The sequence below is a fragment of the Silene latifolia genome, chromosome 11 (genome assembly GCF_048544455.1).
Source record: "Silene latifolia isolate original U9 population chromosome 11, ASM4854445v1, whole genome shotgun sequence".
Classification (NCBI taxonomy): Eukaryota; Viridiplantae; Streptophyta; class Magnoliopsida; order Caryophyllales; family Caryophyllaceae; genus Silene; species Silene latifolia.
Window position 1 is genome coordinate 1,939,632 of NC_133536.1, and position 18,718 is coordinate 1,958,349.

Here is an 18,718-nt window from a genome sequence, read left to right on the forward strand (position 1 = left end):
TAATAAAGCTCGTAATGTATAGGTCTAAGCTCAAATAATTCATTATAAAGCTCGAATTCTTTACTATACAACCAATACAACTGGTTGTATAGTCTACTTACTGAACAGATTATAGGATCGATTTTAATTCGAGCCAAATTATTACATCATATATATAGGCCAGTTAATAGATCCTACAACCAGTTGTACCCAGTTGTATGCTCTACAACCCGAGCTATATGATAAAGTTTTCGAGCTTTGTTTTAAAGAAGTCGAGCTATACCATAAAATTTATGAACTCACTCACTTAAACGTAAAAAAAATTAACTTTAAGAAAGCTCAACAAAATTACACATAAGCTCAATAAGATATAAGTTGATTGTATGATGCTATTGTACCACTGGAGGTATAATGTTATTTGTGTATATAGGCCCACATCACTGTTTTAGTTTTACCAAAACGAACGATAATTAATGAATGACTAAGCTATGACCATTGACCATGAATTGTTTACTCCCCTTATTCCGGTTATTTGTTTACTTATTTTATTTTAGAGTGTCTTATTTATCTGTTTACCTTTTTATATTAGGAAGATTATTTGTGGATAAATTGCTTATGGTCCACTTGTCACTCACTAACAACAACCACGCACAAATAGTTTTCTTCCTTTCTTTGATTTTTGTGCCAAAACTAAAGGTAACAAATGACCGTCTTTGTCAAGACATTATTTTTCATATCCCACACATTATGCATAATTTTTTTTTTTGGTACATACAATGCGTAAATTATAAATTGTTCATTACTTCGCATTATGAAGTTTGACTAACTGGCCTCTATACACTTGATATATCGATAACAATAATGAAGGTACATTAAAGAAAGGATAGTGATAGGGTCGAGTGAAGCTCAAATTGGGTGACTACCTCTCACATACATTTTTAATTAAAGGGTCCTTAGTCTTTACTCAACCCATGTAAAAGGGTGACGTCCTTTTATTTTCCTTAAAGAAATGAGTTAATGAGGCGTATAATGTAGGCACTAAAAATTTATTTCAGTCTCAAAAATAACATAAATTAATTAAATTGAGTCAATAATAAATATTACTCAATTTAATTACTTTGTCCCTTTTAAATCAAATTCGGGTCATTCTAAATTAATCGGATCCAAATAAAAGTTAAACTAGACTAAAATGGCAAACAAGCCAGAAATAGGCCTCCAACCATAAGCCCGACTTTTTCTCTATGAATAGAGAAGTTCATTCAATGGAAGAGAGAAAAAAAATAGAAAAAGGAAGAAAAAAAGAAAAGCTCTTGAATTCTCTTTGAAAATCCCATAAAATTCATCGTAAGCAGTCAACATGCACATCAAATTCGCGCCGCTCAAATATTCAAACATTTAAGAGAGAGACACTCAAGTGATTCGACCTTCTCAAGAATACAAGTCAACGACAACCCCCCCCCCCCCAATACGCACGCGCACCCCTTACGTGGATCGTGCACGCGCACTCTGTTTGTTTAGTTAGAATCAGAGGATTATTAGAGATTGTACACGAACTTTTTTGATATTAATAAAAACTCATTTTGTTTCCTTATTTTGTATTTTAGTTATTGCAATACAAAATTTATCGTTACACATATATCATATGTACGAGGCTGAAGCATGCATAAGCCATGGAGTAGTCTTATATAAGACCAATTAGAGGTGACCAACGTGGCAGGTCAACTCGGCCTAGCCCGCCACATCGATCAAGATTCTGGTGGCCTGGCCCACCACTTGGCCTGGCCAGATTTTCTAGCCCAACCCGGAGATGGCCCGACACTAACACCTCCGAGTGCCTTACCCAACTGCCCGGGCCCCTTATCCCAACCCGCATCGGCCTGACCTGATGGCCAGTTATTATGCAGTACTATAGAGCTAGCAAGTGCCATATAGTTCGTTATATGTAAATTCGATCATCCTACCTTGTGATAAGGATACTCTCCTAAAAATTAAGGAGTACTACTATATTTATCCATGACAACTACAGACTACAGTAGCATACTTTATAAGCGGTCTGACTCTATGTACATATATGCATATATATGCATATGCATACATAACGCATGTCATGCAATTTGTAGGCGTTAGGCTATTATGTCGGAAGTAAGGCTTAATCAGCATTATACACACCCAATCTCATGACACTATGTGGCCTAGATATCTTTTCAAATCACCACGACTGTGCCTGAAACCGAGATTTAATACATAATCGGGATCATACATAACATAGCTACGTATTGCCAACATTATAATCTTTTGTATCCAACACTACCCTATATAACCATACTACTAGGGTTTAATACAAATAGAGGTGTTAATTTTTACAGTACATATTTTACTCATCACAATACTCAAACTAATATATAGTTGAGCAACAATGTCTCAATAACCATCAACTTACTTCACTTATATGGTACTCCGTATATAGAGAATTAGAGATACTCTTACTAATCCGCAGTTGTTGTACCTCTAAGTCTGATATGAGACCTAGTATATGATAATCTTATCGTGAGACCTCTCTTACATTAAATAGTTTTTCTTCTTATTCTAGTTTTTTTTTTTTAGTTTCTAGTGTGCTATGTGTTTTATTTTGCGTTAAGAAGAGGAGATCAGATGAGACGGTTTTAAATGCTTACTCGTTGCTTAATTTTTACTAATCGTAACCAACGTCTTCGCGCCTAACCATCCTTTATGCCCTTATAAAAGAGCCTAGATCATATGCACAAGACACACAAAAAAACTCATATTTTCTTAAGATATAAGTCCGTCTACCATCTATCAATGGGTGCTTCTAAGTTCTAACCTAGCCATGGAAAACCCGAAAGAGCTACTAAACGCGCAAGCTCATATATGGAACCATATTTTCGCCTACCATCGTTCATCAGCCCTTAAATGTGCAGTAGAGCTAGGCATTCCAGACACTATCCAAAAACATGGTAATCCCATGACCCTCCAAGACCTAGCCAATTCACTAGCCATCGGACCAAACAAAATTCGTTCATTGTATCGGCTTTTACGACTTTTAGTACACTCCAACTTCTTCTCCATGACCAAGTTAGTCGATGGAGAAGAAGCGTATGCTAATAATATAAACTCACAACTTTTATTGAAAGATCACCCGTGTACCCTGGCACCGTTCACCCTAGGGATGCTGGACCCATCAATGACTGAGGCACCTCAATATTTGAGCAAATGGTTTCAGAACCAGGATGAGTCGGTCTTCCATGTGGTCCATGGAAGGAGTTTTTGGGAACATGCTGGTTTAACACCCGAGTTAAACCAGAAGTTTAACCGAGCCATGGGTAGTGATACCAGTTTTGTCTCGAGTGTACTTGTGACTAGTAAAGATTTCAAGAAGATGGTCGAGGGACTAGGATCGTTGGTTGACGTTGCTGGTGGTAATGGTACTATGGCTAAAACCATTGCTAGGGCTTATCCATGGTTGAAGTGTATAGTGTTTGATTTACCACATGTTGTTGATGGGTTACAAGGTAATGAGAGTAACTTGGAATATGTTGCTGGTGACATGTTTAAGAAAATTCCTTCTGCTGACGTTGTGATGCTCAAGGTTAGTTTTAGTTTGAGTCGGTTCTGACCCAGTACAGTAAGTGCGGTTGCATTGAGACCGAGGACTGAGTGGCCTCCTCATAAGATAACTTTTTAAAATTTGACTAAAGATAAATAAGTTAATGATATGGTTAGCAATGTTAAGCATTGGCATGAGTACAATGAGAACTATGAATTTTGAAGATATAATTGATTTTTCTTCTAATAGTAGTGCAAAAAAGAATTGAATCAAATTCTATGTTTATTTTTGAAGGATTATGCATACAAAAGAACTATGAATTTTGAAGGATTATGCATCCAAAAGTTATTTTTGAAGATATAATTGATTTTGGACTATAGATAATAAGTTAATGATATGGTTAGCAATGTTATTAAGCATTGGCATGAGCACAATGAGAACTATAAATTACGAATTAGTTAGAGTATTGCTGCTCAAAATGCACTTTTATCAAAAATTACTTCAAAATTCTAATTTAGGTGACTTATTCCGTCTGTTATTGAACTTATTATCCATTGTTTTACCTTTCAAAGTATAAATTGGCTAAGCCATATGATGGGGCATATTCTGTGCCCGCTGACCAAGTCAACATATTGAACGAGGTCAAAGATATCCACAGCAAGCCAATGACTTAGACATCCCAGCCGATCGACCTTTCGGCTGCCCGACCTGGTCTCGGCATGGCAACCTACCGGTAGGGGCACCTACCCGCGTACTCATATCCAAGAACCCTCGGCATGGAGTCAACCAGGCTCGTCGGCCTGCCATAGGTCCCTCGGCCGAGGGTAGATCGATCTTTTCACTTTGTGCCACTTGGCCCACTTGGCCACTACGTGACAAAAGGTGAAAGTCTATAAATACTCCTCAATCCTCATTGAGGAAGGGATCCAGAATCTAACCTAGGAACCCCTTAAATTGGTATTATCTCTCTCATCTCTCTACAATACACGTCATCAAGCAACATACTACTTAATCACAATAAGTTCACTGACTTGAGCGTCGGAGTGAGTACGCTTGGCACAAAGCCAAGCCCTCAGTTTGCTCGTTGTTGCAGGAGAAAGCCGAGGAGAGCAATCAAGACTGGAAGAGGCATTATTCGACAAAGCTAGCGTGGTAAACAAACTTGATTCGGAATTCATACCCGGAACACCATAAACGTAATAAGTTCATGAAAAAGACGAAATAAGTGACTTAAGTTGGAGTTTGAAGCAATTTTTGATAAATAACGTGCATTTTGAAGAAGTAATTTTAGAAAACAAAATTATAAAATGAAGTTATTTTAAAAAACTGGTATTTAAAATGGAGTAATTATTAATTAACACTAAATGTTACTCCGTATTTATTTTTGATTTGTTTTCTAATGATTTGACTTTTTAGTGATTTTTGTCAAATCATAATAATATTCTCGGAATTTAACCAGTTATTTACGTTTTTATTCTTTTATGAAATGACACATGATTATAACAGTGGATATTGCATGATTGGAGTGACGAACATTGTGTAAGAATACTTGAACGATGCAAAGAGGCAATCCCAAGCAACGGTAAAATTATAATTATAGATATGGTGGTAGACCCTCAAGCTCAAAATAATAATCATTTTCACGCCCAATTATTGTCTGATATGGAGATGATGGCCCTAAATGTTGGAGGAATTGAAAGAACTGAAGATCAATGGAAAAAATTGTTCTTACAAGCTGGTTTTAATCACTACAATATTTTTCCGATCTTAGGTATAAGATCTGTCATCGAAGTGCGTTGCTTATAAATTAAAATACGGAGTACTACATTAAGAAAAATGATATTATCACTAATTGTTATCTGAGTGTGTTGTATGACCGAGGTAGAATAAGTCATAATGGCAATATAACGTATGAAATGAAGATTCAAACTTGAGACGTATTATTCATAATGTATTTCATCTTAACTACTAAGTTAAGATGTACCTGTATGATTATACATTGGTTTATGTACTGTATTTCAGTAATATTTTAAGCAAAAATATTTATAAAATAATGTTGAACTCATTTGGTCGCAATCCTACCAATAATTTAATCGAGTATTCTAAAGGCCTTGAATTCGGCATTTGAATCTGGATACGGATAATGCATTCTCAAACATTCACAATGAGTCGGTCCATTGTAAGTCCATCTCAATTCAATCTCGTTATTCAATGTTAACTTGTTCGCGGGGGATAAAATACGGGTTAAGTCCGATCCAGGTTCAACTCAAATCTACATCAATTACCTCTACTTTACATAGTGTCCCAAGAAGGCTAGCATCATTATGTACGTACCCATGCTGGAATGGCCAACATGCCCAACAATATGGAGTATGAACAAAGCATATACATACCGTGATCTTATTTTTATTGATTGTTTTTATTTTCTTTTATTCTTTTATTATTCATCTCTAATATTTTACAATTTCACTTTTTTATTATTCTCGCATATATTTCTCCTCACAACTTTTATTTTCTTAAATTCTGTTTTTCATTTTGGAGAAATTAATTCTAATAAATTAAAGGAAAAAAAAAAACATAATAAAATACTTTCTTTTTTCTTGCTTCTTAGTAAACGATCAATTTTATTAATTATAATAAATCATATCGTAATTGTCTAAAAAAACATCGAAATCAAGTGAGTGATTAAATAATATACACTTAACAGTAAATTAGAATAATACTTTACTAATCATCATTAAGTACTCAACCGACATGGTTACTGCACCTAACGTTACTATTGATCTAAAATCACATACTAATAATATAAAATTAACAAATTGGACCCATCCTTCAAATCAATAATTATCACTATTATACAATCACATAACTTCAAATTTCCAACCCATAGTTGCCTAATAGTGTCCTTATATTATATGATTTGATTCCATTTCTGAACAAATTCTTACTTAAGACGAGACTGTTTCAAACTTAAAACAGGTCAAATAGTATAAATATGATAAAAGTAGCATGTCTTGTTGCTAGCAAAAAACTTGTCATATCAATATATAAATGAGATGTTATTTGACCTGTTTTAATTTTAAGACTGATATATTCGTCTTAAAAGAGACTAATTTATCTTTCAACCCAAATCGACAATTATTTCATAATATTATTATTTACTAGTATTATTAATAATCTAGACAGCTTTCTTCACATGTCCAAGTGGATAATACACTACTTATGCCAACTCATTCCACCTTCACATTTCCACATCTATATCAATATCACACTCCCCCTCCACTCCACATCACACATTCCCAACTCGAAACATAACAAAACTAGTTTTAAACCCGTGAAAATGAAAAACCTTCAGCTCACAGTCCTTATCATAACCACATTGGCCGTTGCATGCGCCGGTCAAAAACCCGCCCCAGGACCAGCACCAGCTGGTCCGGTCAACCTAACCGGGATTTTAGCCAAAGGAGGGCAATTTGGTACATTCATCCGTTTATTAACCTCAACACAAGTAGCAGAACAAGTCAACAGTCAAGTCAACCACTCAACCCAGGGTATGACTGTCTTTGCACCAACTGATAATGCATTTCAAAACCTTAAACCCGGTTTAATTAACGGTTTAACTGCCCAAGAACAAGTTGAACTAATCCTTTCCCATGTTCTTCCACAATACTACACCTTTGATACCTTCCAGACCGCTAGTAACCCGGTCCGAACCCAAGCAACCGTGGAAGACGGTAGGCAGATCGGGTTGACGGTTACTTATCTTGGGGTTAACTCGGTTAATGTGTCTTCTGGGATGGTTACCACCCAGGTTAACACTGTCGTAAGCGACAAGTTTCCCTTGGCGGTTTTCCAGGTAATGTTATTTTTCAGTTAGTCTTGTGTAAGATGGTTTTACGTGAAAATAGTATAAATCGAGTCCAAACATAATCATATTAATGCGCGTAAAGGTATTATTTAAAAGCTCGTTTTATGATAAACTAGTACTATTAGACCGTCTCTTACAAGTATTTGTGTTTTTTCATAGAGTTGGTAGAGTTTACTATATATAAGAATGAGAACTATTTAATTATAATTTTTTTGGCATTTAGCATATTTATTTGTAAACTAAATTTGTAATAAAATGGGTCATGATATTTATATATGAAAACTGTTTTACATAAGAATATACTCATGTTACGGAGTAATAATTAATATACTCCGTAGTTGAGTATAATTATGAAATATTATATAAAAAAAACGAATATACAAAGTACTACTCACTATAATTAATAAATCTTATAATGTATTCCTTGTATATCAATCATTTATTTACCTATGATTAAAATATTTCTGTTTGATCGTAATAGGTTATGTATCCGTAATGTAATCTTGTATATTCTATAAACAGGGGTGTTTAAGGCCACGGGCAACCACGGGCGTGGGAACCGGGCCTCCGCTTTTGGTCACCGTATTATAAACTTTTATTAATGAAAATCAATACAAATCTCGAAGTATAATATACTTGTGCATTTATTTTGTGGCCTCATTTTTCCGTGTCGCACTGGACCTCCATTTGTTTTAAAACACCCCTGTCTATAAATGTATGTCTTTGTAATTTGTGTACAAGTATATAATGGTGTTTAACTAATGCTGGCAGGTTGATAAGGTGTTGCTACCTAAGGAGTTGTTTGGTGCTAAGCCACCAAAGAGCTCCGCGGTGAAGGCCCCGCCACCGGCCAAGACGGTGAGTGATGGTGGTGAGGATAAGGTGCCAGCGGTTGTGTCGGCGGATAAGGCGAAGAATGGTGCGTATGGTTTGAGGAGTGTAGGGTTGGGTTTGTGGGGTGGTGTTGTAGGGTTGGTTACTATGGTTGTGTTTTTGTAAGATGGTTTAATTATTTTGTGAATTTTGAGTGTTTGGATTTTGTTTATTTGTTTTTCATTTTTTTCAAGAGAGAAATTCGATTGATTTTGTAATAAATGCGTCTATTTTGTTTTTATTTGGAGGGTATTTGTGATGTATTAGTCATTTGTAAATGCATTTGATCTCATTATTGTTTGGTGGCGACTTTATGTTTTTAAGTGTTACGGAGTAATTAAAACAAAATTAGCCTAGTAATGACGCTTAGTGATTCGGGCGGAGGTCTTAGTGTCGTGTCTGTGTCCGTTTTGGGGCTAGCTAGATGAGGAGTAGGGGTCTTCGCACGACACTACTTTTCTTCAGTGTCAGGCCGTGATAGGCCGGGCTTCGAAATTAGTGGCGGACCGAAAGGGCTGTGATAGGCCTTCTTAATTCTTTTTTTAGTGCTGGGACGGGCTAGGCCCAACGAAAACTGACACTGACCCGACCCAGCAAGAAACCCGGCTATGCTGGACTAAAATACGGACTAAATGGATCGCCATTTTTTGACCCAACAATGCAAACCGGCCCATATTGTTGGCTAGCTCTACACAAGTAATATAATAGGTTCATTTCATAATGTTTCTTGAAAAAGAATATACGAGGTGCGCAAAACTATACCCTAAAATGGAATATGATTAAATTAAAATGGAGGATTGCATCATTGAAAACGCTACGAGACCAGTCGGACCACGTTTACAGCACAAGTATACGTGGCTGAAAATGAGAGGTTGATATAAAAAAAAAGCCCACTTGCATTAGTTGCTTATTTTTTTACATGTGCAGGCCCATGTAAAGATCGAGCCCATTTCCTCTCCATTTCCTAAAAAGAAATGGAGAGGCAAGTTCCTATTAACGGTGCGGATCGCATGTGCACAACATCTAACAGTTCTAAATTTACGCATAAAGATAAAGGAAAATGAAGGTGAAAGGGGAAATTATTATTTTAAAGAGATTGTGAGAGGAAATGGAGAGAAAGGAAATGGAGAGGATCCATTTCCGTAAAGATCTTATGCTCTCATATTATTCGAAAAAAAAAAAATTACTCCCTCTAATTTCTTTTTATCTTCCCCTTTCTTTTGGCACAAAAATTAAGAAAGGGGAAGAAAAAAAGGAATAAAGTAGAATAAAGTATTGTAAGTTGTGAAGTTTATAGAGGGGAGAAAATAATAAAGAATGAATAATGAATAAAGAATAGATAAAGTAATGGAAGTTTTTGATTTTTTAGGAGAGATAAATTAATAAAAAATGAATGAAATTTACCAAAAAAAGAAAGAGGGAAGATAATCAAACTTGTGTGAAAAAGGAAAGAGGGAAGATAATAGGAAATTGGAGGGAGTATTATGTCATCTTACCATGTGTATGGTTGACAATTTGACATATGCACTGCTATTTGAGTATTTGGTATTGTTAATCAAAATGGTTCTTGATTAGCCTGATGATTAAGATGGAGTTATTGTGATTATTATTCAACCCGAAAGGCTGGATTCTCACTTTCCCTAATTCATATTGTACTCTATAATATCCATGTGACTAGATCTGTCAAAATTGACCCGTCTCGAATAACCCAACTCGTACCTAATTCGACATCCAAACTCAATACCCGAGTTTGACCCGACCGCAAATTGACTTGTCTCAATATAACTGACTCAAATGTTTATTGTTCACACTGATTATTATCCATAAATAACTTGATAATAGTTGACCTAAAAATGACCTGAACCCGAAATGATATGCCCCGGCCTGACCCGAAATTGAACGTGACTTGGTTGAACCGTTTAGCAGTTCTACTTGTGGCTTATTTTAGACGAACGAAAGTTTAATCAGATTAGATAAAATAATATTCATGAAGTCTTTAGAGAGTTGCAGTAGCCCTGATAAACAGGTCAACCTGATCAGTTTTGGGTTGGGTCAATTTAGGCCTGGTCATTTTCGAGTTTACAAGAATTCGGGCAGATCAGGTCGAGTAATTTCAGGTTATTATTATATAGATAATGGTTAGTTTTCAGCAATAAACACTTGGGTCAGGTTATATTGGATCAGGTCAATTCAGATTACGGGTCATGGTCGAATCCTCAATTCAGTGTTGGGTACAGGTCAAACTCTTCGGGTTCGTGTCATTTTCGGGCAATTATTATCGAGTTCTTATAGATAGTGGTTAGGTTTCAACAATAAATTAACATTCGGATTGGATTATATTGGACGGGGTCAATTCGGGTTACTAGATCGTGGTCGAGTCCTTAATTCAAGTGTTCGGTACTGGTCGAAGTATTCGAATCCGTTCATTCGGACTAGTCAATTTTGCCAGGTCTAATTGTATAATAAGTAGAAAACAAAGTCCTTAGTAATGGAGATTATACTAGAAAGCGGATTTGGTTTGGGATGGATACATACACCAAATTGATTATGCTACACCACAAAATTTCATTATAGATGGCACATATCCGTCTATAACTAAAGACGGGTCAAATACAATACCACATTCCTAATAGGACAAGCAACAAGTGGGGTGGGGGGGTAAAAAATGTCACCACTTTCAAGCTATTTGACCCGTCTTTAGCTATAGACAAATATATCCGTCTATAGCAAGACTAGCTGATGCTACACAATGCAACTTTCCTAACAAATTGGCCCTTTTTGTGAACTGTAATAACACCAAAGTGCACATCACACCTCACATGTAATGATGTATTCCTAATTTCTTCTATCATGTATACCTACGCTCTAATTTTCTTGTTGCATCACCATTATGATGTCAAACACCCGAATCTGTTATATACTTATGTGTATATATGACGTCCATCTTCTATACCGATTACGGAGTACATTTTATTTTTGCAAGCTCAAAAATGTTATACGTCATGCTACTCACAATAATAGTAGCATATCATAATTCCTAAATGCAAATATGACCGGTTCTAACATATGCCCCTAAGCCCGAAACAAATTTAGTGAATTTAACCGAAGACAGGTCTGATACGTGATATTATTAATCTGAATGATCCTCACCACAAGTTTTTCATAAATATCTACCTAATATCGAAATATGTGAATTCGGTGACTCGGGATTTCGGCTTTTTTTAACAACGGTCGGATACATAATATTATTTTAGGATATAAGTGTACAAATTTTCCAAAATGGCGTCATATATAATCTATGGGACTTGGTAAAACAATGTGCCAACTAAAACAATTTCTGCTCATAAATAAAAAACTCCACCTCATAAAAAAGGACTGCTGATGCAAGCATTATATCATCAACCACATAATACGAACATAATTATGTAATGTAGCACGTAACGCTGATATATGCTTATCTACCGTTGACATACGCCTCTATATATTACCCCACAACTTTATATAAATATTCCACACAAATTCTCTATAAATTTGGTACCAAAACATTCTCTAGATCATATACAAATAATCATACTAAAAAAAAAAAATCGTATAAAACTGTTTTACAAAAGACTGGTACTGGTACGTCATGCACCAGGCACTTCCCTACCAGACATGGCACAAGACGACGAGCGTTGGTCTTAAAGAAAGGCCAATCAAGATATCAGGTACGCGAGAAAATATGAAGAGGGTGGTAAAGGAGAACGCGGTAGTAGTAATATGTAGACGTGGGTGTTGCATGAGTCATGTTGTGACGCGTTTGTTGCTTGGGCTCGGTGTTAACCCTACGGTCAAAGAAATTGATGAGGAAGATGAAGTGTTGGTGAGGGGTGAGCTTGAGAGGGTGGGTTCCACAGGCGGCGAGTTGAGTTTTCCGGCGGTGTTTATTGGTGGTACGTGGTTTGGAGGGTTGGATAGAGTTATGGCTACACATATTACAGGGGAGCTTAACCCTATACTTCGTCAAGCTGGGGCCTTGTGGCTTTGACTCTTGAAATTAATGTTATAATAAAACTTTAATTTCGTCATTTTAGGTATCTTGTTTGGTTGATCTCGGTAATTTTGCCAATTATGGAATTTTATGTTAGTAGGCAAACGGGTGAAATTGTTTTGTTATGCAAGTTGGTCTCATATTTGCTCAGCTTCGAGACGAGTCAGACTCAAGGTCAAGCTTAAGTTTAATTTTTTATCCAATCATGCATCCTATCAAACTCAAGCAAAAAAGAAAAAAAACCTTTTTTGTTTAATGAGGAAGATCCAAATATAGAAATACATATCAATATGGTTCACTAACAAATATTTAGTGTAGCGATAAAATAATAAAATCTCTTCCCTCTATCCTTTCCTCTCTGAAAAACCCTAGCCTCTATCCAGCAAATTCGGAGATCCCACCGATAACTATTAACTAATCAATGGTTAGTCCTAAAATGATTTCATCTCTCAATTAATAGTATGCATATTTATCACCTAGTCAATAAAAGTCTCTCATTTTGGAAGAATCGTTTTCAGTCCTTTATTTCTAGGGTTTTCCAATTAATTAATCCTGCCTTTAGTTTCAGTCGTAATATAGACAAGAGTAATTCATTGATAGTTCATCGCGCATTACTTCAATGGATTCAAGTTGTTTGTCAACGATCTATGGAACCAATAAGAGGCATTTTTCCTTTTTACAATTTATCATACGAAGGATCCCCTCATCAAAAGCTGCATGAAGATATTAGATAGCGATACGAGACCGAGCTGATTTGTCAGGTCATGGTTTGAGATCCCTAGTTTACTTCTAATAGATTCATTTTCGATTATTGATATTCTTTGTGAGGATCGTATGACGTTCTATTAATGAAATTAATTTCCTACAGAGTATTACAATTGTTTCATGAAGTAAAATATAGAAACACACAACGTTCTATTAATGAAATTATTCCTCTATTTCAAAAAAAAAAAAAAAATAAAAAAATATAGAAACACATAACTTTACTACGGAGTATTACAATTTATTTCATGAAGTAAAATTAAATTTGTTGTAAATGAATACAATTATAAGATTATTATTATTATTATCTGATTAAATAACGACAAATAAACTAAGTAGCCCTGCTGACTTGCAGATTCTTTACATTTATTAAAACACTCAGCATAAATGTTTTAAAACCGTACAGAATCTGTTAAGTCGAGGGAGTATACCTTAAAATGGAGTAATAATTAATTTAAATGCTTATGAATGAATAGTGTAGGAGTAGTCATTACAACATAAGCAACGTTTTGGTTTATGATGAGGACTAGGTTTACAATAAGCTTCATTTTCGTCAAAGCCACTTTCCCTACAAATTGGGGCACAATCCTCATCTATTTGGCATTCATCTAGTCTCTTGCAATGAATCATATTGTCTTCACCTACAAATTAAAACCATCCAAAAACAAATGATTGTATTTCAAGCAAAATATTAGCATAAAACTTAAATAAAAAACTATGTTGTCTTTTTTTGCAAAAAATAACAACTTTTTGGTAAATAGTACTAACCACTTAAAAAAAGTCACACTTTATTCAAAAAGTTGTCATTTTTTTTCTCGTTGCACGTACAACTTTATTACAATAGAATTTGCGATGAGAGAAATATTACAATATACCTTTAGATTGGAGAGCAAGAGCATTTGCAATGACGAGAATCATCACCACCGCAATCCTTAGAGTTGCCATTTGATGTTCACAATTATTACGTGAAAAGTGTCTCATTTTATAAACATAATAATCAGGAAATCGTATTTATTATGGAAATATATATTAGGAAGGAAATAAAGAAATATGTTATATTTATCAGAATATACCATATTATAAGATATATTATTGTTTTATAGAATAAGTTAGTATATATTCTAGATTTAGGGTTTGCTTATTGTGTTATAAATAGCTACGGTATCTCTATGTGATACCATAAGCTAACTTAGAATATATAAATTTATTTTGTACTACAATAATATATCGTATTATTATATGGTATAGATTTTGATGCTAATCCTAAATCTAGAATATACTAATTGATTTTGTACTACAATAATATATCTTTATAACCCTTAATTATAATATGGTATATTTTGATAATATACCATATTTCTTTATTTCCTTCCTAATAATATATCAAAATAATCAAAATAGGAACACTTGCTTGTTATGTCTCATATAAACATTAAGAAATACTCCATCCGTTCCGATTAATTGTTGTCCTTTGATTTTGGCACAAAGACCAAGGAAAGGAGGAGGCCAAGGGAGCCTATTATTAGATGACAAGTGTATCAAATTGAGTGTGAATGATCAAATTGCTCATCATATACAATCCTATAATAGAAAGAACAACAATTGACTGAGATGCCTCGAAATGAAATAGGACAAAAAATAACCGAGACAGAGGAAGTACTATATAAATTGTTATATTTTGTGAATACTTTTTTATGTTAAAGAACTTAAAGCCAATATCATGCTATGGCATAACTTATAGTAACCAAATATACTCGTCATATATTTTACGTTCATAGTTATTAACAAGATTGAATTTTTAAATAAGAAAAGCCTTGTGATCACGTCAAGGTGATCTTTATAGTTTATGCTTATTTAAGATGATTTTTACCATATATGAGTAACTTTTTCGGTACCGAGTATTATTATGTTACTCCCTTTGTGGCCTCAATTATTCATTTTTTGTATTTAATTATTGAATTAGAACATATGGCGTAGTTTATTTTTACAATAAGGAAACTCTCAACGTAACTAACATAGAAACTTTTTGTTAAAAATTTGATTTGTATACACACTTGGCTTAGAAAAATCACAAAATTCAATCTCTCTCAAACCCTAACGAAAGTAGTATATATACCTTATTAATTCAATGTTGGGCTTTCAAACACACTATTATGGACATAATTCAATAGGGGCGGCCCAGGCCCAACTACACAGATATCCGCCTTTTGTATTGTGTTAAGCCATTCATAATAGTATTGCGTAAATCCGATTTATTTAATACTCAATTACAAGACGGAGATATTTGTTTTATTGCGTGTTAGGCCTCATTGATCAATATTTGGGTAAAAATATCAAGTAGAGAGGAGCATCAATGCCACATAAAAGACGCACGTTTATTTTGCAAATAAACGTTAGAGGAAATGATTTAAGTGGTTGAGGTCACTTGAGCGGAAGGAGATATGGCCAAAACACCTTTACTGCTAATGACAAGCAAGTCATTTTCCAACTTGTACGTCTACGAATCGTCGACTAAATCTTGATATACCCAAAAATAATACGAGTATATTTTTATTACCACGTGATATTAATAGTTACAGATCATTGGATTTGAATGAAATTTGGAATTACTACACTTGCTGATCTGAATCATTTGAAAAATAAATATATTCGCTCTGTAGCAGATCTTCTAAAAAACAAATTCAAATTGACCCTGACTCGTTTAAAAAATGTGGTTTGAGGAACTATATGGTATCATAGCTATTAGTCGACTTATATTTACCATGGAATTTTATTTTTAAATGGTGAAAGGAAGTAAGGAACCACATATAGACAGTCCCCTTATTTAAAAGAATTTATTTATTTATTACTATTAATAAACGAATGTTTTTTTTTTACAGTAAAGGAGTCGTTCTCACGGATCATTAAAATTAGTTATAAAAATTTAGGGTTTTTTGATAACTGCTACCACAAGTAAACCACTTTTTGAGAACTACTACCAAGGTAAAAAAAGTTTGGAAACTGCTACCATAATCATTGGTTCGGTAAAAAATCAGTACCAATTCGTTAAAAGAGGCAAAATGAATGAATCTCAGCCATTCATTTTAAATCTTTAGATTAAGTCATTTTTCATATCCCTATTTTGCCCCTTCCCTCTTCCTTACAATTCTTCTTTTAGATTTATCTTCAACTCCATTAATCTTTCTTTGATCTCCATCTTTTTTTCTTCTATCTCATTTTATCTCCTTTAATCTATTCTCACTCTTTCTCCTTTAATCTATTTCATGGGGCAAGTTCGTAACCCGTCACTTCAATTTGTGATTTAACCTTTAATGTTTTCAAATTAGGGTTACTATTCATGTTTTATTCGACAAAAATCTGGGTTTTTGTTTCCGATATTTGTAGCTATGTTGAAGGGTTCCTGTTTAGAGAGAAATTGTAAGGCAACTAAATATGGTTGTAGTTAATTTAGTTGGTATGATGAAGAACAAATACAGTGGCAAAAAAATATAGTTATTCAGTTGATGTTGGAGAAGAAGGTACTACAATGGGATATGATGAAGAATAAATGGAGCGGTAATCTGGGTATATAATATGATACTTGTCAAATTTGTGAAACTTAATCGGGTCAGATTTTGTTAGAGTAGATGATCTTGATGTAATTTGGATTTCCCCAAATTAATTGGATTTCCCCAAATTAATTGAAAAAAGGTAAGTAGATTGGGTTTTAGTTAGGCGGGTAAACAAATGGATGAAAGATATGTGGATGAAATAATCTGGATATTGTAGGTGAAATCTTCAAATGATTAAGAGAATGATGGGTGCATTTTATTTTGGATGAAGAAATTTATAGGGTATGAGTGATTAAGTTGAATAGTTAGGTTAAAACTTGTGTTTTTATGGCTGAGTAAGAAAGGGAAAAGGTTGAAGAAGGGGTAGTTTTGTCTTTTCAAGTCAAAAATTGGGCTTCGGTACTAATTGGTATTGACTTTTAACCGAACCAATGAATATGATAGCAGTTTTTAAACTTTTTTCACCTTGGTAGCAGTTCTCAAAAAGTGGATTACTCGTGGTAGCAGTTATCAAAAAAACCCAAAAATTTATGATGTACTGGTGGTATTTATACCATGCAAGTAACTAGGGCCTTATATTATGACTAATTCCAATTGTAGCCTTACAACTTTGTACCTTGCATGGCTATAAAAAGGGCTCTCAAACTTGCCAAAAAATATACAACACACAAATAAAACAAATATATAATCAAACTAAGAAAAAAAATCCAAAGTGGTGGTCGATATGGCGATGAACAAGAATATGAAGGCGGTTAATATGGTGGTGTTGTTGGCCATTTTGGTGTTGGTCACCACACCTGAACCCGCAATTGCTACTCGCCAATTTAATCCCCTATTCAACATAATGCTCGATGATGCATACACCCAAACCCTTACCTGTGGCTCCATAGGTACAACTTGCAAGAGTAACTCGGAATGTTGCGGAAGTTGTGTATGCTTTAGCCGCAGCTTCAACTCCGTTAGAAAATGCGTAAACCTCGGTTTATTTAAGGGTTGTGAATGAGAAATTCAAACAATGAAAAAAAATGATGTTCAATAATATATTATGTATTACCTCCTATATATTATGTTCTACTCTCTCCGTTCCAATCATTAGATTATCTTTGATTAAAATACTTCTCACAAAGTATTTTTTTAAAAGGTAAGCAAATGACGGAGATAGGAGATAGAGGGAGTATGTTTTATCATCATATGTGTCTTATGTATGGTCTTTACTTTTATGCCTAGTTCTATGTGTCATGTTGTGTGTATTTCTACTTCTTGAGTTGTGTGTATCTTGGTGTTGGGGTTGGCGTTGGCGTTGGTGTTTGAATGAATAAAACTCAAGTTATATAATATAATTATTGTGTGTTTTTATCAAGTCTGATCAATCTTTTGGTGTTCTACATATTCTGTTGTTCTATTACGGATATACTCTCTCTGTTCCAATTATTTATTGTCTTATTTCAGTTTGAGGTATGATCAGTCAGTTGTTGTCATTTCTATTTTAACAACATCAAAGCGCACTTCACACCTCACATGTAAATACGTAGCCCTAAATCTAGAATATACTAACTTATTCTGTACGACAATAATATATCTTACCATATAATTTGATAATATACCATATTCCTTTATTTCTTTCCTAATAATATATCAAAAAATAATCAAAATAGGAACACTTGTTATATCTCATATAAGCATTAAGAAATACTATATAAACTAGTTGGAAGGCCCGTGCGATGCACCGAGCTCCCATTAGGATTATCTGTAAAAATATATTCTTAAGTTGACAATAAAGTCCAACTATTTTGAATCATTGATGGAAACAAATTCATGGTTAGTATAGCTGATCACCGATGAATTATTTGTGTTTTTAGCATAAAAGCTTTGTCATTCAGTAATAATCATATTAGTTCTATAACATTAAGGGGGCGTTTGGTTCAATAGCATGGAATGGAATGGATTGGAATATGAACCCATAATGGTGTGGGGTTCTAAATCCATTCCTTTATAAACTTGTTTGGTTCATCTAAAATTTTAGAAGGGAGGAATGGAGTTAGATACCAAGGGGGGAAGTTGGGTATGAGATTCTAGGGGGTTGGAATGGG

At 34.4% G+C, this 18,718-nt stretch overlaps 3 protein-coding genes across 3 annotated transcripts; all 3 read left to right on the top strand.

Moving 5' to 3' along the window:
- Nucleotides 1–2,771: 2,771 nt before the first annotated feature.
- Nucleotides 2,772–5,609, top strand: LOC141612626 (trans-resveratrol di-O-methyltransferase-like). Its single transcript, XM_074431440.1, has 2 exons — nt 2,772–3,586; nt 5,051–5,609. The coding sequence occupies exons 1-2, from the start codon at nt 2,828–2,830 to the stop codon at nt 5,348–5,350; spliced, it is 1,059 nt and encodes a 352-aa protein (XP_074287541.1). The 5' UTR covers nt 2,772–2,827; the 3' UTR covers nt 5,351–5,609.
- A 1,101-nt stretch (nt 5,610–6,710) lies between these two features.
- On the top strand, nt 6,711–8,594 carry LOC141610600 (fasciclin-like arabinogalactan protein 9). The gene is made up of 2 exons (XM_074428770.1): nt 6,711–7,400; nt 8,184–8,594. Exons 1-2 carry the CDS (start codon nt 6,741–6,743, stop codon nt 8,409–8,411), a joined length of 888 nt encoding a protein of 295 aa, XP_074284871.1. The 5' UTR covers nt 6,711–6,740; the 3' UTR covers nt 8,412–8,594.
- Nucleotides 8,595–11,792: 3,198 nt separating this feature from the next.
- On the top strand, nt 11,793–13,180 carry LOC141610601 (glutaredoxin-C9). The gene has a single exon (XM_074428771.1). The coding sequence runs from the start codon at nt 11,914–11,916 to the stop codon at nt 12,310–12,312; it is 399 nt and encodes a 132-aa protein (XP_074284872.1). The 5' UTR covers nt 11,793–11,913; the 3' UTR covers nt 12,313–13,180.
- Nucleotides 13,181–18,718: the final 5,538 nt, after the last annotated feature.

Excerpts from the sequence above, each read along its gene's own strand:
- LOC141610601 (XM_074428771.1), top strand. The coding sequence starts at position 11,914 with ATGCACCAGGCACTTCCCTACCAGACATGGCACAAGACGACGAGCGTT.
- LOC141612626 (XM_074431440.1), top strand. The coding sequence starts at position 2,828 with ATGGAAAACCCGAAAGAGCTACTAAACGCGCAAGCTCATATATGGAAC. Across the intron at positions 3,587-5,050 it reads CTGACGTTGTGATGCTCAAG|TGGATATTGCATGATTGGAG; the intron begins GTTAGTTTTAGT and ends TGATTATAACAG.
- LOC141610600 (XM_074428770.1), top strand. The coding sequence starts at position 6,741 with ATGTCCAAGTGGATAATACACTACTTATGCCAACTCATTCCACCTTCA. Across the intron at positions 7,401-8,183 it reads TTCCCTTGGCGGTTTTCCAG|GTTGATAAGGTGTTGCTACC; the intron begins GTAATGTTATTT and ends TAATGCTGGCAG.